The 23878-nt window shown below is 38.2% G+C and overlaps 2 protein-coding genes and 1 long non-coding RNA gene across 8 annotated transcripts in view; 1 reads left to right on the top strand and 2 right to left on the bottom strand.

Moving 5' to 3' along the window:
• The window catches only part of LOC138426966 (solute carrier family 22 member 10-like), a 34115-nt gene extending 31305 nt beyond the window's left edge, over positions 1-2810 (bottom strand). For 2 of the 6 annotated variants that reach the window (XM_069566018.1, XM_069566017.1), the window contains exons 1-2: positions 2043-2810; positions 835-1568 (exon numbers count right to left, since the gene is read on the bottom strand). In XM_069566018.1, coding sequence (XP_069422119.1) covers positions 835-1218 — 384 coding nt within the window. In that variant the 5' untranslated portion in view covers positions 1219-1568; positions 2043-2810. Of the gene's footprint in view, positions 1-834; positions 1630-2042 lie in introns of those variants that run through there. The other 4 variants (XR_011251851.1, XM_069566019.1, XR_011251850.1 and 1 more) reach the window with 3 other exon arrangements.
• On the top strand, positions 1520-23357 carry LOC138426968 (uncharacterized). Its single transcript, XR_011251852.1, has 5 exons — positions 1520-1636; positions 17765-17849; positions 19130-19224; positions 19691-19815; positions 21316-23357. It is a non-coding gene; the product is annotated as an uncharacterized lncRNA (long non-coding RNA).
• The window catches only part of LOC138426965 (solute carrier family 22 member 10-like), a 23952-nt gene continuing 16041 nt past the window's right edge, over positions 15968-23878 (bottom strand). Inside the window, exons 7-10 of the mRNA XM_069566016.1 lie at positions 20965-21179; positions 18778-18886; positions 18092-18295; positions 15968-16824 (exon numbers count right to left, since the gene is read on the bottom strand). Of these exons, the coding sequence (XP_069422117.1) occupies positions 16764-16824; positions 18092-18295; positions 18778-18886; positions 20965-21179 (589 nt within the window). The 3' untranslated portion in view covers positions 15968-16763. The remainder of the gene's footprint in view (positions 16825-18091; positions 18296-18777; positions 18887-20964; positions 21180-23878) is intronic.

The raw sequence follows: 23878 nt of genomic DNA, 5'->3' as shown, positions 1-23878 counted from the left end.
TTAAGCATGGCTTTTCTAGAAATTCTCAACTCAATCTTTCAGATTTTATCAGGACCAATCTTTATATTCACTTAGCATTGCATACCTCAATCTTTTCCATACACTGAAAATAGTTGAGATTTTTTTTTTGATCACTGATATCTGGATCACACCTAGAGTGAAATACACTGATTTGTTTCTCTGAAAATTAGTCAGGAAATGGAATTTTTTAAAGTTAATAGAAGTACTTCTAATTACAACTAGGCTGAGAACATGCAACTAAAAACAATTTTTTACACATTATATCAAACATGTACTTATCTAAACATCAACCTCCTCATTAAATTTTAAGTTTGGTGACAGTAAAATTCATATCCAGTTTTCTGATTTCCTCATTCTCAATTTTAATTAAAAAGGAAGTGAAAGTGTTAGTCACTCAGTTGTGTCTGACTATTTGTGACCCCATGTGCCAGGTTCCACTCTCTGTGAAATTTTCCAGGCAAGCATACTGAAGTGGGTAGCCATTCCCTTCTCCAGGGGGCCTTCCTGACCCAGGGATCAAACCTAGGTCTCCTACATTACAGGCAGATTCTTTACTGTTTGAGCCACAAGGAAAGCTGGGATTATAATGTAAGTTCTTGGCAATTTAAAAAGATAAGCAAAACCAATACAGTATTGTAAAGTAAAATAAATAAATTAATTAAAAATAAATAAATAAAAAGATAAAAACCACTGAAAGAGTAAAAGAGAACTCATTACATTATCTTCTCAGTAACTGAAGATTTGAACAGTGTCTATTTTATGTTATTCTAAACACCCACACCAACTATTCAGAAGAGAAAAATGGGGCCTTACCTCAGTCACGATGGTGGAGGAGAACAGGCTGTGGTCATACACCCAGCCATCCACACAGGGCTCCGTGTCCAGGTCAGACATGTTGGGGAAGGTCCTATTCAGGTGAAGGAGCTGCCACTGGGGGTGGAGGAAGCGATGACACTTCTCTGGCTTTAAGTTTGAATCCAGTGGGATGGAGATTCTCAGAAGGACATCAGGGCTGAGGATCCCAGTGGCATTATCCAGGATGTAGACCCAGCAGCGATGACCAGGAATGGCAGCAGTGAAGTTCTCCAACAGTATATGACAGGCTGCTATCCCAACAAGAGGAAGAGCTAAAACCATCTGAAGGATCTGGAATTTTCCCAGGCCACCAACTTCATTAAGGAGCTCCTCAAAAGCCATTGTGAAGAGGCAAAGGGAGGGAAAAATTTCCTTTCATTAATTCACATGGAATCTATGTGACCTCACACCAGTTTGTCATCAACGGTTCTCGTCACTTCGCTGCTGTAAGAGAGCAGTGGAAGCAGCGTCCTCAGTCCTTCTGGAATCACGAGGTATTGGCTTTTTAGTAAAGTCATAGAGAAAATTATTTACCAAAGATTCCTCTATCTGATGAACATTAAATCTGTTTAAAGGTTTACTCACTTAATGCGCTTGTCCTCAGTGATTCTGTAAAATCATCATTGGACTTTGACATGAACATGGTTTTTAAATAATCTAAAATAAACCTGCTACACAGTCTTCGGTCATTCCTGGAAAACAGAATTTGAGAGATACAGAAGTGAACTGCTCTATGAATTTTCTGTGGAAAGAACAGAAAGTGAGTGCTTTTCTTATTTATACTGACTTTAGGCTATAATAATTAACAAAATATAATCCCTTGCTTCTAATTAAAACAAAGTGAATTGTGGTACAATTACTACCTTTTAGCAACTGCTATTGTGCTTCAGTCTCAATCACACTAAGAATACACAATGATTTTTAAATCCTTCAAATAAAGATACTGAAGAAAGACAGTGGTAAGATCACCTAAGGGCTTATCTTCTGAGGTTTTCACTTACAGAATATATTAAGGGTCTTTTATGTGCTACCGGTCAGAACCCTGATGAACTGATCATTTTATCAAAATGTGGCTGGTCTTGTTATCTCTAGTAATGTTCCGCTATACCTACACGAGTATATATTTACTCACTTCAAAGTAACAATTCCAAGTTTCTTATACTTACAGTTTACAAGCTACAACTTTCCAGTCCTCTATGTTTGAAAAAGTTTTTATTCATTTATTCATTTTTGGCTGTTCTGGTCTTCACTGCTGCCCTCGGGCTTTCTCTAAGCGGTGGTGAGCAGGTGCCGCTCTCCGGAGTTCTGTGTGGGCTGTTCCCTGCGGTGGCTTCTCTGGGAGCACGGTCTCCAGGGCTTCAGTGGCTGCAGCACAGGAGTTCAGTCGTTGTGGTGCTTGGGCTTGCTCTGCAGCGTGTGGAATCTTCTTGGGCCAGGGATGGAATCCATGCCCCCTGTATTGGCAGGTGGCTTCCTATCCACTGTACCACTAGGGAAGTTCCCCATTCGTATTTTAATTTAAATGTTTATTGATGTTATTGAATATTCATTGCAGGAGCAAGAAAAATATAACATACATGCACTTCACTCAGTTTCCCCAAATAGTAATATTTATAAAATGGTAATATGATAATCACAGCTAACATATTGACAGTTACACTGTCTCCCGATCTTATTCAGGTTTTCCCAGTTTTTCCTGTACTTGTATTTGTGTGTTCTTGAACTTAGTACCATAGTTTTATTATCCGTGTATCTTTCTGTGCCCATCACCACAGTCAAGATACTAAAGAATTCCCTCTCCACAGGAATCCTTAATTTTGTACTATTAGAAATATGCCACCTCCCCTTGCTCTTGTCATTCCCTTTCCTACCTTTGGCATCTAGTAATCTGTTTTCTGTTATTTTACTTCTGTCATTTAAAAGTTGTTATGTACATTACCGGAGAAGGCAATGGCAACCCACTCCAGTACTCTTGCCTGGAAAATCCCATGGACGGAGGAGCCTGGTAGGCTGCAGTCCATGGAGTCGCTAAGAATCAGACATGACTGAGTGACTTCCCTTTCACTTTTCACTTTCATGCATTGGAGAAGGAAATGGCAACCCACTCCAGCGTTCTTGCCTGGAGAATCCCAGGGATGGGGGAGCCTGGTGGGCTGCTGTCTGTGGGTTTGCACAGGGTCAGACACAACTGAAGTGACTGAGCAGCAGCAGCAGCATGTACATTACCATCCTGTCCTTCTTTCCCCTAATGGTAATATATATAACAACTTTGAAAGGAGAAGAGGGTGACAGAGGATGAGATAGTTGGATGGTATCACCAACTCAATGGACATGAACTTGGGCAAACTCTGAGAGATGGTGAGGGACAGGGAGGCTTGGTATGCTGCAGTCCACAGGGTCACAAAGAGTCAGCCACAACTTGGTGACTAAACAGCAACATATACATTACCATATGCAAAATAGATAGCCAGTGGGAACTTGCTGTATGATGCAGGGAGCTCAAACTGGTGCTCTGTGACAACCTAGTGATATGGGATGGGGTGGGAGGTGGAAGAGAGGCTCCAAAGGAAGGGGACATATGTACGCCTATGGCTGATTCATCTTGATGTATGGCAGGAACCAACACAATTTTGTAAAGCAATTATCTTCCAGTTAAAAATAAATAAATTAAAAAATGATAATAAAAACTCAGAAGTATAAGAGATTAAATGTCCATCAAAAGGGAAGTTATTGGATCAATCATTATATTTCTTTCTAATAAAATGAAGTTATTGAAAAAAATTTTTTTAATGTAAAAAAAATTTTTAATAAATAAAAGTTATTATATAGAAGGAAGGGATCAAAGTGGCATAGTAGGAGGATGTGGAGTTCAGCTGTCCTTACAAGCACATGAAAAATACATCAACATATGGGACAATTCTTACAAAATATTAACTAGAAATTATCAGAACTCCTATACAACTGAAGATGCAAGACAGATTTCCACATAACAGAGGAGGACAGAGGAAAGGCATAGGGTCAGGATCCCAGCCCAGGAAAGGAGTCTTAAAATAAGAGAAGTTCTTCAGAGGCAGACTCTCACTCTGGGGAGCTAGCTGGTTGAGTCACATCCTGGAAATCCCAGTCCAGGGGCCCTGCATAGATGGCACAATCCCCCTTGGTTGCTGGGACAAAGAGGTAGGGACAAAGAGGTAGGCTGGAGGTGTCTTGTAGGGTCCCTTGTGTCCTTACACACAAGGGAGCACACATTTTGGCTCCAACAGTGAAGATGGACAGAGAGCTCTGCCCTGGCAGCTGCCTCCTCACCACACTCCCCAATCTGAGCAGGGCCAAGACCCCAGACCCAATTACTCCACAGCATGGTTTAGTTCTGGATCTGGGGCAGAGAGATCTCAGGGGAAAACACCCAGGGAGGCAGCCCATACACTGGAAAGCAGTGCAGCCACCACGGTGCCATGACCCCAAGCCCCAGCCTAGCAAACGCGCCGGCCTGCACACTCCGCAGGAGGGATTGGGGGCAGGAGGAGAAGGGTACGACAGAGGATGAGATGGCTGGATGGCATCACCAACTCAATGCACATGAGTTTGGGTAAACTCTGGGAGTTGGTGATGGACAGGGAGGCCTGGTGTGCTGCGATTCGTGGGGTCACAATGAGTTGGACATGACTGAGTGACTGAACTGAACTGATCAATAGAAACACAGATCATTGTAACAAGGAACTAGAAACTATATAACAACCCTTATATGTTATTACAGAATATGGAATATAGTTCCTGTGCCTGTGCTATGCTTGTTGGTTATCTATTTTATATATAGTTGTGTGTATATGTTAGTCCCAACCTCTTATTTTATTCCTCTCTCCACCCTCCCTCCCCTTTGATAACTGTAAGTTTGTTTTCTATGTCTGTGAATCTCTTCCTGTTTTGAAAACCAGTTCATTAGTATCAGTTTTGATTCAGCATTTAAGTAATATAATACAGTATTTGTCTTTCTCTGCCTTATTTATCTCTTAGTACGATATTCTCTAGGTCCATCCATGTTGCTGCAAATGGAATTATTGCCTTCTTTTTATAGATCAGCAATATTCTGTTGTTTATATGTATTAATATCACATCTTCTTTATCCATTCTTCTGTCAATGGACTTTTAGGTTGCTTCCATAAATGTTATTTGTTATTACAAATGCCCTGATGGCTCAGTGGTAAAGAATCCACCTGCCAATGCAGGAGACACAGCTTTGATCCTTGGGGCGGGAAGATCCCCTCTGGAGAGGGAAATGGTAACCCACTCCAGTGTTCTTGCCTGTGAAATCCCATGGACAGAGGAGCCTGGTGGGCTAGAGTCTATTATAGAGTTGCAAAAGAGTCAGACACAACTCTGCGACTATAAAGGACAACAACTTTGTAAGTAGAGCTGTTACAAACACTGGACATGTATCTTTGAATTAGAATTTTTATCTTTTCTGGATGTATGCCCAGGAGTGAGATGGCTGGACCATATATGGTAACTCTATTTTCAGGTTTTGAAGGAACCTCAATACTGGTCTCCATAGTGGCTGCATGAATTTACATTCCTACCCACAGCGTAGGAGGGTTCCCTTTTCTGCACATCCTCTCCAGCATTTATTATTTATAGACATTTTGATAATAACCATTCTGACAAGTGTAGTATGATACTTCATTGTAGTTTTTCAAGTTTTATTGAAGTATAGTTTATTTACAATGTTGTGCTAGTTTCTGCTGTATAGCAATGTGAATCAGTTATACGTATACATATATCCACCTTCTTTTTAGATTCTTTTCCCATATAGGCTGTTACAGAGTATCGAGTAGAGTTCCCTGTGCTCTACAGCAGCTTCTTATTAGTCATCTATTTTATATATAGTAGTGTGTGGTTTTGATCAAGCATCATTTCTTAAAGACTTCTTGTTCCTTTTGTGGAAAATCAATGGACCATAACTTTAGAGTTTATTTCTGTGTTCTCAATTTTATTCCTTTATCTCTAAGTCTACTATTATGCCTCAACCATACAATGTTATAGCTTTGCAATAATATTTGAAACTGAAAAAATGAGTTCTTTTTCAGTATTGTTTTGGCAATCTGGGTTCTTGGATTTTCATATGAATGCTAATGACAGCTTGTCAATTTCTGCCAAAAGGAAAAAAGCCAGCTGAGATGTGGATAGACAAGGTGTCCAATCTATAGATTGATTTGAGTAATATTGCATTATTGCCAATGTTTGTCTCGATAAAAAATATAAGATATCTTTTCCTGTATTGTTACTGCTGCTAAGTCACTTCAGTTGTGTCTGACTCTGTGCGACCTCATAGACAGCAGCCCACCAGTCTCCACCGTCCCTGGGATTCTCCAGGCAAGAACACTGGAGTGGGTTGCCATTTCCTTCTCCAATGCATGAAAGTGAAAAGTGAAAGTGAAGTCGCTCAGTCGACTGCAGCTCCTCCATCCATGGGAGTTTCCAGGCAGGAGTACTGGAGTGGGTCGCCAATGCCTTCTCCATTCCTGTATTAAGATCCACTTTATTTTCTAACACTGTTTTGTGGTTAACAATGGACAGATCTTGCACTCCTTCTATTAATTTCTTTGTATGTATTTTATTCTCTGTAATACTATTGTAAATTGATTTGGTTTTTATAGATTTAATTTTGTGTTGTCTATTGTTAGTCTAGGGAAATAGGGGGCCTCCCAAGGTGATTTTTTTTTTAATCTGCCTGCAATGCAGGAGACACAGGAGACATGGGTTCCATACCTGGGTCGGGAGGATTCCCTGGAGGAGGAAATGGCAGCTCACTGCAGTACTCTTGCCAGGATGATCCCATGGACAGAGGAGCCTCATGAGCTACAATCTGTGGGATCCCAAAGAGTCAGACGCTACTGAGCACTCACCATCATCACCAGAGATATAAAACTGATTTTGCAATTTATTTTTTAACATGAAAATTTGGCAAACTCATTTATTACTAATAAGTATTTAGTGGATGTTTGCTATTTTTTACATATAAAGTTATGCCATTTGCAAATAAAAATAGCTTTGTTTCTTCTTTTCCAAAATGGATGTATGTCTTTAATTTCTTTTTCTTTTTTAATTTACATTATTTTTTTATTGAGGTATAGTTGAGGTACAGTATTATATAAATTACAGGTGTATGATATAGTGATTCTCAATTTTATTTTATTTATTTTATTATTTTTTAATATAAATTTATTTATTTTAATTGGGAGGGGGGGTTCAGGGTGGGGATCACGTGTATACCTGTGGCAGATTCTTGTTGATGTATGGCAAAACCAATATAATTTCTTTTTCTTATCTAATTATTCTCACTAAAACTTTCAATAAATTGTTGAATATATGTGGTGATAGTTGACATTATACTGTACCTGAATTCATTTTGAAGAAATTTGCCTTTCATCATTTAGGGTGACAATTTCTGTATGTTCTTCATATCTGCTCTTTTATGGGTTAATTGAGGTATAATAGATATATAACTATCACACATTTAGTATATACGCTTTGAGTTTGTAGATATATATACATTTATGATATCATCATTACATTAAGGTACTAACCATATTGACCACATCCAAAAATTCCCTTTTGTTCTTTTGTAGTTTTCTAAGGCAACATTTAACATGAGATCCATTCCTTTGACACGTTTTTGATGTATAATATGGTATTTTCTAGGGTTATCTAGAAACCTCATACTACTGAGAGTTCCCACTCCCTCAGCCCCTGACAAATACCAGCCATTCTACTCTGCTTCTATAAGTTTGAATAATTTTAAAATCTCATAATCATTCAGTATTTGTCCTTCTGTAACTGGCTTATTTCACTTATCTTAATATCTGTATGCTTATTTGTGTTGCCCCATATGGCAGGATTGGCTTCTATTTTAAGGCCAAATAATATTTCTTTTATAAGAGAGATTTGAACACAGAATTGGATCCACAAAACACCTCAAAGAAATCAGGGGAAAACTTTTTTGACATTGGTCTCGGCAATGATTTCATGGATATGACCAAAATCACAGGCAACAAAATCAGAATAGAAAAGTGGGACTACAACAAATTCAAAAGCTTCTACATAGCAAAGAAAATAATCAACAAGATGAAACAACATATATTCTCTTTATCAGGGTGAAGTCCCACTCTATCATGTGTTTATTAAGCTTTTTTACTATGAAAGAGTTCAACTTATTGATAAATGCTTTCTCTAATGACATAATTTTGTGATTTTTAACTTTCTATCTTTAAGATGCTATATTTTATTATTTAATTATATGTGTTAAATTGATTCTGTATTTATGGGGTTAATAATACTTGGTTGTGTTTATAATCATTTTATATGTCGGTATATTTAGTTTGTTGGAGTTTCCCAGGTGATGCTAGTGGTACAGAACCTGCCTGCCAATGCAGGAGATGTAAGACATGAAGGTTTGATCCCTGGATCAGGAAGATCCCCTGGAGGAGGGCACAGCAACCCACTCCAGTATTCTTGCCTGGGGAATCCCACGAACAGAGAAGCCTGGTGGGCTACTTCCACAGGGTTGTAAAGAGTGGGACACAACTGAAATGATTTAGCACACATGCATGCATATTTAGTTTCTTAGTATTTTACTGAGGATTTTTGCATCCACATCCCAAATGAAATTGACCTGAAACAATCAACAAAATGAAAAGGCAGCAAAATTAAATGGGAGACTGGATGATTTGGGAGAATGGCATTAAAACATGTATAATAATCATATAAGAAACAAATCGCCAGTCTAGGTTCGATGCAGGATACATGATGCTTGGGGCTGGTGCACTGGGATGACCCAGAGGGATGGTATACGGAGGGAGGTGGGAGGGGGATTCAGGATTGGGAACACCTGTACACCCGTGGCAGATTCATGTTGATGTGTGGAAAAACCAATACAATATTGTAAGTAATTAACCTCCAATTAAAATAAATAAATTTATTTTAAAAATATACAAAAGCTCATACAACTCTGTAACAAAATAAACAAACAAAAAAAGCAGCTAAAAAAATGGCAGAGGAGCAAAACATTTTTTTTAAAGAAGTCATCAAGACTGACAATAGATATATGAAAAGATGCTCAACATTACTAATTATCAGGGAAATGTAAATTTTAAAACCACTATTAGATATCACCACACATCATTTACAATAGTGATCAGCAAGGGGACAAAAAATAATAAGTATTGTTAAGGATGTGGAAAAAGGGAACCCTTTACATTGGTAGTGGGAATGTAATTGGTGCAGCCACTATGAAAAACAGTGTGGGGATTCCTCAACAAAATTTAAAATAGGAATATCATGTGATTCAGTAACCCCACATCTGTGTATACATCTGAAGAAAATTAAAAATGTATATTGAGGAGATAAATGCACTCCCATTTTGACTGCAGCATTATCAATATAGCCAAGATATGGAAACAAACTAAGTGGGTGTCAATGGATAAATGGATTTTAAAAAATGGTCTATATGTACAAAGGATTATTACTCAACGAAGAAAAAAGAAAACCCTGCTATTTGTGACAACACAAATGGACCTGGAGGACATTATGCTAAGTCACCAGAGATAAAAATAAAATACTATATGATGTCACATGTATGTAACATTTCAAAGAGCCAAACTCATAAAAATAGAGAGCATCATGTTGTAACCAGGTTTGTGAAAAAGATGTTCAAGGCCACCAACATGCACCTATAGATAAGTTCTGGAGATCTAATGTACAACATCCTGATTATCATCAATAATAATGTATTATAAATTTACAATTTATATTTAAAAGTTTGTTATTCACTTTTCATGAAGAAATAGAGGAGCTGAATAGTCCTTTACCTATTTATTACATAAAATAAATGGGCATGCATAGTTATACATCTTCCTACAAAGAAAATTGCAAGTACTTTCACCGGAAACTTTCACCAAATATTTAAGAAAGACCAAGTTCCTGTTTTACACAAACTTCTTCAGGAATAGAAGAGGAGAGAAGGCTTCCTAACAGTCTATGTTGAGTAGCATTATTCTGATACCAAAAGCAGATGAAAGTAGAAGAAAAGTGATCTAGCAATCAATAGCTTTCATTAACATAGATGCAAAACTTCTTGCTAAAGTATTTAAAAATCAATTAAAATAATACTTTATTTTTTAATTTTTATTGAGTACAGTTGTTTCACACTGTTGTGCTAGTTTCTACTGTACAGCAAAGTGAATCAACTTTACATATACATATATCCCCTCTTTTTTGGATTTCCTTCCCATTCAGGTTACCACAGTGCACTGGATAGGGTTCCCTGAGCTATACAGTCTGTTCTCAACAGTTCTCTGCTTTATACATAGTATCAATAGTATATGTGTCAATCTCCTCTTTATACATAGTATCAAAAGTATATATATGTCAATTCCCACTATGTTGTTTTTAAAAGGTCATCACACCCTGAACAAGCAGGCTTATTCTAGTGGAAGCTTAGTTTAACACTTTAAAATATATCTGTTTTGACACTGGTCAGAATGGCTATTGTGGAGAAAAGGGAACCCTCTTGCACTGTTGGTGGGAGTGTAAATCAGTAAAGCCACTATGGAGAACAGTATGGAGATTCCTTAAAAAAACACAGAAATAAAACTGCCATCAGTCAGTTCAGTCGCTCATCATGCCGAACTCTTTGTGACCCCATGGACTGCAGCATGCCAGGATTCCCTGTCCATCACCAACTCCCAGAGCTTGCTCAAACTCATGTCTATCAAGTCAGTGATGCCATCCAACCATCTCATCCTCTGTCATCCCCTTCTCCTGCCTTCAATCTTTCTCTGCATGAGGGTCTTTTCCAATGAGTCAGTTCTTTGCATCAGGTGGTCAAAGTATTAGAGCGTCAGCTTCATCATCAGTCCTTCCAATGAATATTCAGGACTGATTTCCTTTAGGATTGACTGGTTGGATCTCCTAGCAGTCCAGGGGATTCTCAAGAGTCTTTTCCAACACTACAGGCCAAAAACATCAATTCATAGGTGCTCAGCCTTTTTTATGGTCCAGTTCTCACATCCATACAGGACTACTGGAAAAACCATAGCTTTGGCTATGCGGACTTTGGTTGGCAAAGTAATGTCTCTGCTTCTTAATATGCTGTCTAGGTTGGTCATAACTTTTCTTCCAAGGAGCAAACGTCTTTTAATTTCATGCCTGCAGTGACCCATCAATCCCACTATTGGAGATATACCTTGAGGAAAACGTAATTGAAAAAGACACATGTACCCCAATGTTCATTGCAGCATGATTTACAACATCCAGGACATGGAAGTGGCAGATGAGTGGATAAAGAAGCTGTGGTACTTATATGCAATGGAATATTACTTAGCCATAAAAAGGATGGATTTGAGTCAGTTCTCATGAGGTGGATGAACCTGGAGCTTGTTATACAGAGTGAAAGAGAGAAGTGAAGTCACTCAGTTGTGTCTGACTCTTTTGCGAATCCATGGACTGCAGCCCACCAGGTTCCTCCATCCATGGAATTTTCTAGGCAAGAGTACTGGAGTGGATTGCCATTTCCTTCTCCAGGGGATCTTCCCAACCCAGCGATCAAACCTGGGTCTCCTGCATTGTGAGCAGACACTTTACTGTCTGAGCCACCAGGAAGTCCCATACAGAGTGAAGTAAGTCAAAAAGAGAAAAACAAATATTGCATATTAATGACATTTATGGAATCTAGGGAAAATGGTACTGATGAACATATTTGCAGGGCAGGAATAGAGACACAAACATAGAGAACAGACTTGTGGACACAGCGGGCAAAGGAGAGGGTGGGGCAAATTGAGAGTAGCACTGAAGCATATACATGACCATATAAAACAGATAGCGATAGCATATTCAAAAGCAGAGACATTACTTTGCCGACTAAGCTCCGTCTAGTCAAGGCTATGGTTTTTCCTGTGGTCATGTATGGATGTGAGAGTTGGACTGTGAAGAAGGCTGAGCACCGAAGAATTGATGCTTTTGAACTGTGGTGTTGGAGAAGACTCTTGAGAGTCCCTTGGACTGCAAGGAGATCCAACCAGTCCATTCTGAAGGAGATCAACCCTGGGATTTCTTTGGAGGGAATGATGCTAAAGCTGAAACTCCAGTACTTTGTCCACCTCATGAGAAGAGTTGACTCATTGGAAAAAACTCTGATGCTGGGAGGGATTGGGGGCAGGAGAAGAAGGGGATGACAGAGGATGAGATGGCTGGATGGCATCACGGACTCGATGGATGTGAGTCTGAGTGAACTCCGGGAGATGGTGATGAACAGGGAGGCCTGGCATGCTGCAATTCATGGGGTCTCAAAGAGTCAGACACAACTGAGCAACTGAACTGAACTGAATGGGGAGTTGTGGTATAACACAAGGTGCTCAACCCGGTGCTCTGTGACAACCCAGAGAGATGGGATGGCGAGGGAGTAGGAGGGAAGTTCACGAGGGAGGGAACATGGGTACACATGTGGCTGAATCACACTGTAAAGCATTTATGCTCCAATTATAAATAACATTTTAAAAAGAACCAGTGTAATTCACCACTTACAGAGACTAAACAAGAAAATAACTGTATATTCATGTCAGTATATTTGACAAAGTCTATTGCAAAAGGCAAGGAGCTATAGAATGTCAAGTGGACATGGACAAAGAGTGCACTACTGGAGACCTAAAAATCACTTTTAAATAGATAAGCGAAAACTCCTTCTTTGATCTCTAACTCATAATCTTCGTTTTGTATGAAGATGCTAGTATCTTGAGCCCTCAAATGGGGAGATTTTGAGGTACATGGACCCAAAATAATTATGGAATCCTGCCAAGTGACAGAGACTTGAGCCTCCAAGGTAAAAATTAAATGGACTAGTAGAGAATCACAATGTGACCATGAAACTGCATTTGTGGACTATCTGTTTTAGCTGATTTCATACTTGTTTCTCATTAAATCTCTGTCCATGGTAATAAGTCAAGTCCTTTGTAAGTTATATGTGCCCTACAAATATTTTCAGAACCAACAATTGAATAAAACTCTATTTAAAAATTTATTCATTTATTTTCATTGGAGGCTAATTACTTTACAATACTGTAGTGGTTTTTGCCATACATTGACAAGAATCAGCCATGGGTGTACATGTGTCCCCCATCCTAAACACCCCCTCCCACCTCCCTCCCCATCCTATCCCTCAGGGTCATCCCAGTGCACTGGCCCTGAGCATCCTGTCTCACGCATCGAATCTGGACTGGCAACCTATTTCACATATGGTAATATACATATTTCAATGCTATTCTCTCAAATCATCCTACCCTCACCTTCTCCCACAGAGTCCAAAAGCCTATTTTTACACCTGTGTCTCTTTCACTGTCTCGCAAAAAAGGCCATTGTTACCATCTTTCTAAATTCCATATATATGCATTAATATACTGCATTGGTGTTTTTCTTTCTGACTTACTTCACTCTGTATAATAGGCTCCAGTTTCATCCACCTCATTAGAACTGATTCAAATGCATTCTTTTTAATAGCTGAGTCATATTCCATTGTGTGTATGTACCACAGCTTTCTTATCCATTCATCTGCTGATGGACATCTAGGTTGCTTCCATGTCCTGGCTATTGTAAATATTGCTGCAATGAACATTGGGATACACGTGTCTCTTTCATTGCTGGTTTCCTCTGTGTATGCCCAGCAGTGGGATTGCTTGGTTGTATAGCAGTTCTATTTCCAGTTTTTAAAGGAATCTCCACACTGTTCTCCATAGTGGCTGTACTAGTTTGCATTCCCACCAACAGTGTAAGAGGGTTCCCTTTTCCCCACACCCTCTCCAGCATTTATTGTTTGTAGACTTTTTGATAGCAGCCATTCTCACCAGTATGAGATAGTACCTCATTGTGGTTTTGATTTGCATTTCTCTGATAATGAGTGATGTTGAGCATTTTTTCATGTGTTTGTTAGCCATCTGCATGTCTTCTTTTGGGGAAATGTCTATTTAGTTCTTTGGCCCATTTTTTGATTGGGTCATTTATTTTTCTGGAATTGAGCAGCAGGAGCTGCTTATATATTTTTGAGATTAATTCTTTCTCACTTGCTTCATTTTCTATTATTTCTTCCCATTCTGAAGGCTGTCTTTTCACCTTGCTTATAGTTTACTCCATTGTGCAAAAGCTTTTAAGTTTAACTAGGTCCCATTTGTTAATTTTTGCTTTTATTTCCATTACTCTGGGAGGTGAGTCATAGAGGATCCTGCTGTGATTTATGCCGGAGAGTTTTTGCCTATGTTCTCCTCTAGGAGTTTTATAGTTTCTGGTCTTACATTTAGACCTTTAATCCATTTTGAGTTTATTTTTGTGTATTGTGTTAGAAAGTGTTCTAGTTTCATTCTTTTACAAGTAGTTGACCAGTTTTCCTAGCACCACTTGTTAAAGAGATTTTCTTTTCTCCATTGTATATTCTTGCCTCCTTTGTCAAAGATAAGGTGTCCATAGGTGTGTGGATTTGTCTCTGGGCTTTCTATTTTGTTCCATTGATCTATATTTCTGTCTTTGGGCCAGTACCATACTGTCCTGATGACTGTAGCTTTGTAATATAGTCTGAAGTCAGGCAGGTTGATTCCTCCCGTTCCATTCTTCTTTCTCAAGATTGCTTTGGCTATTCAATATTTTTTGTATTTCACAATACAAACTGTGAAATTATTTGTTCTTATTCTCTGAAAAATACCATTGGTAGCTTGATAGGGATTGCATTGTATCTATAGATTGCTTTGGGCAGTATACACATTTTCACTATATTGATTCTTCTGATCCATGAATATGGAATATTTCTCCATCTATTTGGGCCATCTTTGATTTCTTTCATCAGTGTTTTATAGTTTTCTATAAATAGGTCTTTTGTTTCTTTAGGTAGATTTACTCCTAAATATTTTATTATTTTCATTGCAATGGTGAATGAAATTGTTTCCTTAATTTCTCTGTTTTCTCATTGTTAGTGTATGGGAATGCAAGGGATTTCTGTGTGTTAATTTTATATCCTGCAACTTTACTAGATTCATTGATTAGCTCTAGTAATTTTCTGGTTGTATCTTTATGGTTTTCTATGTAGAGGATCATGTCATCTGCAAACAGTGAGAGTTTTACTTCTTCTTTTCCAATCTGGATTCCTTTTATTTCTTTTTCTTCTCTGATTGCTGTGGCTAAAACTTCCAAAACTATGTTGAATAGTAGTGGTGAGAGTGGGCACCCTTGTCTTGTTCCTGACTTTAGGGGAAATGCTTTCAATTTTTCACCATTGAGGTTAATGTTTGCTGTGGGTTTATCATATATGGCTTTTATTATGTTCAGGTATGTTCCTTCTATGCCTGCTTTCTGGAGGGTTTTTTTTTTATCATAAATGGATATTGAATTTGTCAAAGGCTTCCTCTGCATCTATTGAGATAATCATATAGTTTTTATCTTTCAATTGTTTAATGTGGTGTAGTACATTGATTGATTTGTGAATATTGAAGAATCCTTGCATCCCTAGGATAAACCCACTTGGTCATGGTGTATGATCTTTTTAATGTGTTGTTGGATTCTGATTGCTAGAAGTTTGTTAAGGATTTTTGCATCTATGTTCATCATTAATATTGGCCTGTGGTTTTCTATTTTTGTGGCATCTTTGTCCGGTTTTAGTATTAGGGTGATGGTGGCCTCATAGAATCAGTTTGGAAGTGTACCTTCCTCTGCAATTTTCTGGAAGCGTTTGAGTAGGATAGGTATTAGCTCCTCTCTAAATTTTTGGTAGAATTCAGCTGTGAAGCCATCTGGTCCTGGGCTTTTGTTTGTTGGAGGATTTTTTATTACAGTTTTGATTTCTGTGCTTGTGATGGGTCTGTTAAGATTGTCTATTTATTCCTGGTTCAGTTTTGGAATAAAACTCTTAATAAAATGCCAATTGTTTCCCACAGCGTATAACATGTTTGATTTCTTAGATTATAGCATGTTTTCACATTTATGAATGCCCATCACTGTGTGCCTTAACCCAAAATGAGACAATAATTTGTTAAATCTGCTGTTTTAAAAATGAAAACCTATATTTCAAACTGGATTTGTCGTTTATTAATTACCATTTCTCTTCAATAATTACTATTAATTAGAAAAGCTTTTCTTATTAATTAGCCATGGCACTAAGAATATAACTTTAATTTTCAGTGATTATATTCAATACATACACATTTTAAAAATTGCTTTTTTCTATATTTGCCATTCAATGTTGATAAATTCAAAGAATTTTAAATTACATATGCTTACTATTGAAAATATGAAAAGAGAAAATTGCAAAGAGAAAGTAATAATCATTTAAAATTTCACCATGAGAAGGTCAACATTCTTATTTCAATGAATGTATTTCCACATATCACATAATCCTTCTATTTGGAGAGATTTATGATGTCAAATGTATCATGTCTTAAGTATATATATATTTATTTATATATACACACATATATATTAGTATCTGTTTCTAGATTTCTTTTGATGTTTGGTTTCATATCTTATATTATTCTGTACATTTATGGACAGTTCACCATATGCTGTCCCACACATCAAGCAGTCACATACTAATTCCATGACATTCCTCTGTTTCTGAATTATCTTGTCTATTAATAATTTATTGATAGATCTTAAACTTTTTCAACTACTTTCCTTAAATATTGAACTGCTCATGGAACATGTACCAAGAAATCATATGTTTAAGTGATTACTAAGGCAATAATTATAAATTAGATTTAATTTTCCTGTATATTTACTTGCTACTTTGTAGATATTAAGGAAAACTCCAACTTTTGTTCTTCATATTTTTCCTTTCCTCCCTGGTCAGTCATAAAATGTCCTTAAAATTTTGTCACTTTTATGCAGAAATCTTCCTCATTTACTTTTCTTGAGAATTGTTTCCTGGAGAAACAAAATAGAAACAACAAATCAACCAGCCAATTAGCAAATAAAAATAAACATTAAAAAAGAGAAAAACATGAAAATAAGTTCAGATACCCTCCCTGCACAAGTACAAACTGAACTTCTAACCATCAACTTCTTGTAATCCAATAAAATCCATAGGGTTGACATTCATGCTGGAAAAGGCTCTGCAGACTGTGCAGACCCAAGAAAGTAGTTTGAAAATTGCTACTCTCACTTGGGTCTCTTTAGACCTCTGACCAACAACACCTTTGGAAAGCCAAGAGGTGAACTGAAGATCTAAGGCCACTCCCCATCTGTTGTGGGTTGAATTATGTCTTTCCCAAAATTCATACACTGAGGTCATAACTCTCAGTATCTCAGAATTTGAGGTTGCCATATTTGGAAACAAGAATGTTGCATATAAAATTAATTAAGATGAGGTTATATTGGGCTAGAATGGGCCCCTAATCCAATATGATTAGTATCTTTATTCAAAGGGAACATTTGGGCATAGAAGTGTGCCAGGGAGGTGTCATGAATGGAGTTATTCTGCCACAAGCAAAGGTGCTACCAGAAACCAGGAGAGACCTGGAGCAGACCCTTCCCTAGAGTCTACCGATGGGGCATGAACCTGCCAACAACTTGAGCTCAGACTTAAAAGCTAAGTAACTATGAGGCAATAATTTCTGTTCAGTCACTGACTTTGTGAACCATGATTATGGGCGCCAGGTCACTAATATACCATTTTTCTTATTTTGAAATATATTTTGTCAGTTTCTATTTTCCCTGTACCAATCTTTCCATTACTTGTGGCAGCAAATTGTCTGATTCTAATGGCCACATACATAATATTAATTTTCTTTTCAAAGAGAATCATTAACTCTATGTGATTTTCCTAACATTATTCCTTCATGTTTGTTTCCCTTTCATATACCAGCCTTTTATGGATCTGAGGACCATGAAACACCATCAGGAATGTGTGTCCCTCTTGAGGGCAGGTAGGATGTGCCCTCACAACAGAGGTAATTACCATCACTTCAGCACTAAAACTACCAATAAGAACAGGGAAGAGGGAATCTCTGCAGTCTAGACGTGAACACACAGTGGGTAGAAATGACGCTGCCTCTCGTGAAGGCAATGACCCAACCTGGAAGTGTCCCTGGCAAGGCTCAGTGATCTGAAGGACCCACGCAGTGTGTTGCCTTTCTCACCTACAGATTCAAAGCACACAGTCCCTTGCAGGGGTTGGTAGCAAGTTACTCACTTATTTTCCACATCCTGGATGGTGTCAGGCAGAGGCAGATGTCTGGTTTCAGGTTGGAGAAGGACGAGAAGACTAGCAATGATGGGACACACTCCATAGATGATCCAGGGCAGAGTGGGTAGATACACCACCAGGGTCATCAGCAGGGGAGCCAGTGCTGCCCCACACCTACTAGCCATCATATCTATGCCTGCAGCTTTTGCTCTAAATAATGATAAGTAATAATTTTTGTAATAATTCAGTAAAAATCTGCACTTGTAATTTATGATCTATTATTTTGACATGATTATGGAAGACAATATAAAACAATTATTAAATACTTGGGTTTGATGACAACACTTATTTTTGCAATTTGCTCTGTGATTTTCCAACTGTCTTTGTCAGGATCAAAGTGTGAAAGACCCATTGTCATAACTAAACAGAACATTACACCTAGACCTATTCTAACAAATGGCCCAAAAAGTTAATGAAATGAAGCACTGAAGTATCACTTAGGACAGTGCATTGTCCCAAATCAGCTTTTTCAACAAACTGTGGCTATAATTGCTGTTAGCATATCACTGGTACAGTTAAAAACAATTGCTTTATAGCTAACATTTCCTATTATGCTTATTCCTGCAGCAACCATCAGTTAGCTGGGAAAGTTTTTTTTGGGGTGGCGGCAGAACATTCATAAACTCATATACCTGACAAGAGTGGGGAGGAGTTCAACAAAGTGGACAGAAATACTGGTGTTAGAGGCAGCAACACAGCCCATTCCCACACTTGCCAAAGTCACACGCACGGTCTGCATTTCTGGAGACAAGAAGATCAGAGAGATTAAAATAACTATGTAGAAGGAATCAGCATCCACCAAATTTAGTCAGGGGGGAAAAAAACCTACTGCTTTACCTGTATGTTTGAAATATATTGTAGAAAATTGTACAGTGGCAGTGATCATGGGGTGGCTGAACAAATGAAAAATGTAAAATTATAAATATAGGTGATAAAAACTACATAAAGGTATCTGGATTAATCGCAGCAAATCTCTTCACATAGGTGAGATTTACTGGAGAAGCAGAAGAAAAAATGAATCTGGCAGAAATTCGTTTACTTATTCAGTTCCAGTACTTGTTATATCCTAATGGCAGAAGGTAGGACCATCATACAGTCAATTCCTGAATCTAAGGCTCATCTCTAACCTCGAGGACTTTATGATTAAAGTGCAGAATTTAGAGTTATCAGTCATCCCGGTGTACCTGGGAATTAGCAGATTTTAATAAGGTGAGACTTTCATTGATAAAATCAGAAAAGTCCCAGGTAAACCCAAATGAGTCAGTCAACCTAGAGCAGATACAGCATCACCATGAGGGTAAGCATGACACCAGAAAGTACTAGAAGGACAGGACTAATCTCTGAAAGGACAGGCAGAAGATCTAGATCTAGATCAATTTTAGGGGGTTTTTTTCTTGTTTTTTTTTTTTTAATTTTATTTTATTAGGAAACTTACTAGGAAAAAAATGGAAGAATGGAAACCTACTAGAAAAAAAAAAGAAGTCAAAATTTGTTGCTGTTGTTGTTTAGTTGCAAAGTCATGTCTGACTCTTTTGTAACCCCAAGGACTATAGCCCCTCCAGGCTCCTCCATCCATGGGACTTTCCAGGCAAGAATACTGGAGTGGGTTGCCATCTGCTTCTCCAGGGGATGTTCCTGACCCAGGGATAGAACCCACATCTTCTGCATTGGTAAGCAGGTTCTTTACCACTGAGCCATCAGAGAAGTCCCAATTCAAAATTAGGGAAACACTTGTTCCCTATGTTCAAATGTTCAAAGAATCAATTTTCTGAGCAATATAAAAAGAAATCTAATTATAGCTATATAATATTGGAAACAAACTTTACTGTAAGGCAGTAAGCCTGCATCATCAATGATATTCTGAGAAGCAGAGTTCACCAGTCTATGAGGATGTAAAACATATTTCTGCATTGGGAGATGGCAAGACATTGTGCCCACTAAGTTTCTCCTAGTCATTACGTAACATTATTCTATTAACATATGAAGTAATCTAACAGGGAATTGAAAAGGGTTTTAATATGCTTAAACTCTTCTTCCTGCTCTACACTCTTTCACTACTTGAAGAAGAGGATTTTTTTTTAAAATTTCCTGGAAGACTTCCATAAGCAAGAGATGTAGTTATGGTGACTTAACCCCACAGTCACATGTGGATACATAGATATGGGGAAGTAGACCAGTCATTAAAGCTGGTAATGAGGAGCCCAGGGGGGTGACCATATTGTGTCCTCACCTGGAATATAATTGCAAGACCTTGCCCCTCCATGTTTGTTATTAAAAGAGTGAATGAGTGTATGTGTGCTCAGTACTGTCTGACTCCTTGTGACCCCATAGATCTGTAGACTGCTGGGCTCCTCTGTACATGGGATTTCCCAGGCAAAAATACTGGAATGGGTTGTCATTTCCTCCTCAAGGGGATCTTCCTGCCCCAGGGACTGAACCTGCATCTCCTGTGGCTCCTGCTTTGTCAGACAGATTCTTTACCATTGAGCCATCAGGGAAGCCCAAAAGAGTGAATGGGTGAAGAGAAAGTGAACAATTGCTGTTCTGGAGAAACTGAAATAAATGGCACTAGTTTCCAACATTTCCATAATGGAGTGAATATAAACATATGCCTGATTTGTCCCTCACCGACACGTGACTCATTTCTCAACAGCTTATTAGCAGAGTTTCTCATTAACAATCATATTGGTTTGGGGGGAATACTTAGCCCTTAATTGGGATCTCTCTTTAATCCTGGCTTCCAACAAGTGTGATCAATTGCAGTCCCTGAAGGAGTAGAAAAAGACCCTTCCTTTCCCCAGAGCCTAGTCTTCTGTCACCTTGGGGCACAAACGTGTTGACCAAAATGGAAAGTCCCACCAGGAACATGAAAAGCGTCTGGGTTGGTCGACGGCCCATGTGATTCAATACTGGAGGTATAAGACATCGGGTTAAGCAAGTGAGAGCTCCAAAGATGACCTGGAAGAGGAATATGTTGCTCCCAAAGTGTTGTAGATTGATGAAGATGCCAAAATAGGGTATTGTGGTCCCAAATCTGTAGTAAACAAAAGAGGAGAGACAGAAGTCATAAAATTTAGAGCCCAGATGCTACAGTTGATGATTATATTCACCCAGGCAGCTAATGGTCAAGGTTAAAGAATAAAGTCCCAATCTGATTTCTCCAATTTTAGAGGTAAAATTATCATAAATAATTACATGGAGTCACGTGGACTGAAAAGAGATCAAACAGTGAATGCTAAAGGAAATCACCCTGAATATTCATTTGAAGGACTGATAATGAAGCTGAAACTCCAATACTTTGGCCACCTAATGTGAAGAGCCGGTTCACTGGAAAAGATGCTAATGCTGGGAAAGATTGAAGGTAGGAGGATAAGGGGATGACCGAGGATGAGATGGTTGTATGGCATCATCAACTCAATGGACATGACTTTGAGCAAACTCCAGGAGATGGTGAAGGGCAGGGAAACCTGGGTTGCTGCTGTCCATGGGGTCTCAGAGTAGGGCACGACTGAGTAACTGAATAACAAATATATGAAAACAATACTCCTTCTGTCTTTCTTTTGTCTGAGTCCCTGAGCATAGAGTTGGCAGTGACAGGAAAGCATATCTGCTCTGGTCAGCAAATTGGATGCTACATAGAAATTGAATGGAGAAGACTAAAACTAGGAATTTAGAAAAAGAAATACTTTTTGAGGTTTGTCTGTGTGCTGTGAGTCTGACATCTCCTACCCCAAACCCAATATTGTAAACCATTTCTCTTTTCTCAACTAGTGATTAAAGCTGTGAAGATACCATGTGTGTCTTCTTGACCTGGGAGCATAATATCCTGGGTTTTAACACAGTTCTGGGGAATTCAAAGTTCATATAAGATTTCTTAGGGCTAAGAGAACATGTGAGAATTCAGAAGAGCAAACATACATCTACCGCACCAGCAGAAACGGAATCAAATATTCCAACTTGGGATCAACCTTTCACCCAGAAAACATCTAAGGGAAAAGAGTCCACTTTAATGATCTACTACACCCAGAGAGAGCTACCTTTAGACATTACAACAGAAGAAACACCACAGACCACAGCAATTGCAAGCAAGTCCTCTCTTGACCATTATCTCTGCTTTTTCATTCCCCTCTGATTATCTAGGATTCAGGAACAAAAGTCTGTGTCCTAGTGGGTATGGAAAAGGTGAAAAAGCACAATGCAGTTAAATACAGAAGCAGTCTGCTAGGGTATTCCTAGGAAGATGTAAATTGTACAATACAATAGCTACTTTCTTAAGCTTGGGGAATGTCTATATTGTCATGTATGCTTTTCATTCTTGATTGTTAAATCTTCAAAAATTTAGAATTATATTTAAATTTTCTCCTTTTGACTCTATCAAAATACAAGTACTTATATACTCTCATGGCATAATGAATGAGATTTTCACAGGAACCATTGTGCTAACACTCAAATAAAGTGTTAATCACTCAGTCATGTCCAACTCGTTGTTATCCCATGGACTGTAGCCAACCAGGCTCCTCTATCCATGGGATTCTCCAGGCAAGAATACTGGAGTGGGTTGACATGCCCTCTTCCAGGGGATCATCCTGACCCGGGGATCCAACCCAGGTCTCCTGCATTGCAGGTGGATACTTTACCATCTGAGTCACCTGGGAAGCCCCAACACTCAAATAAGCTGAATACAAATTGAAAACAAGTAACAGTTCACCAACACTGGAATACATGTAGACATTGTAGCTTAATCATCTAGTGGAAACTAAAGCCCTAGGGAGGAGAAGAGCCTACTGTTAAACCAACTGAATGGATGAATCTTTGTGAATGAGCATAAAGAAAGGGGGCTGTCTCTGAATCCATCTGTCATTTACATTATGTAAAAGAATCAGGCAACACTCATGTGTAGTGAAGAAGATAAGAACAGTTGCTAATTTTTATTTTTCACAAGAGAGGGTAGTGAGGAGAGAAGAGAGTCAGGAAGTAGTGCTGGTGGTGGTTGTTGTGCAACTGGATAGTTCACAGGAACTCCTGGGAAATTTGAATTTTCTGTCTTGATCTGGAGGTTGGTTACATTTTTACATATGGACATATTCATTGATTGTATATATTCTTAATCTCTTCAGGTTTATGTTTCATTTTTTAATTAAAATATTTTATTATAAAAGTATTTCTTGCACACAGGAAAAATAAAGAGAATAATATGTATCCACCATTTCAGTATGTTGTCTAATTGCTTTACTTATTTACTCACTTAATAGCATTAAAGTTTTATAGATACAACTGAAAGCTCCCTGTATGTTCCTTTTTGATCTCTTCTCCTTCAGTCCTCCCAAAGGGGCTGATACTTACCATTGACATGCTTGCTCTTCTATTTTTGTTACACATGTGTATATCCTATGCATACTGGTATAGTATTGTGTATAGGATTGTTTCACCTTTTTTCAATTGGAATCATGCTGATAAATCACAAATCATTCTGAATTTTTCTTTTTCATTATGTTTTTACAGCTGCATCTATGTTGGTGCAGTTGGCCCTAGTTCAATCATTTTAACAGCTGTAAGATACTACACTGTACAAATGTACAAATTTGTACAAATTACATTGTACAAATATACTACAAATTATTCGTTAGTTTTCTATTAGCAGATTAGAATTTTCCATCTTGACCTGGAGGTTGGTTACATTTTTACATATTGACATATTCATTGATTCATATACATTCTTGATCTCTTCATGTT

Source organism: Ovis canadensis, chromosome 21 (genome assembly GCF_042477335.2).
Source record: "Ovis canadensis isolate MfBH-ARS-UI-01 breed Bighorn chromosome 21, ARS-UI_OviCan_v2, whole genome shotgun sequence".
NCBI classification, from domain to species: Eukaryota; Metazoa; Chordata; class Mammalia; order Artiodactyla; family Bovidae; genus Ovis; species Ovis canadensis.
The sequence above is the reverse complement of the archived record's forward strand: the minus strand, read 5'-3'. Positions and strand labels throughout refer to the sequence as shown.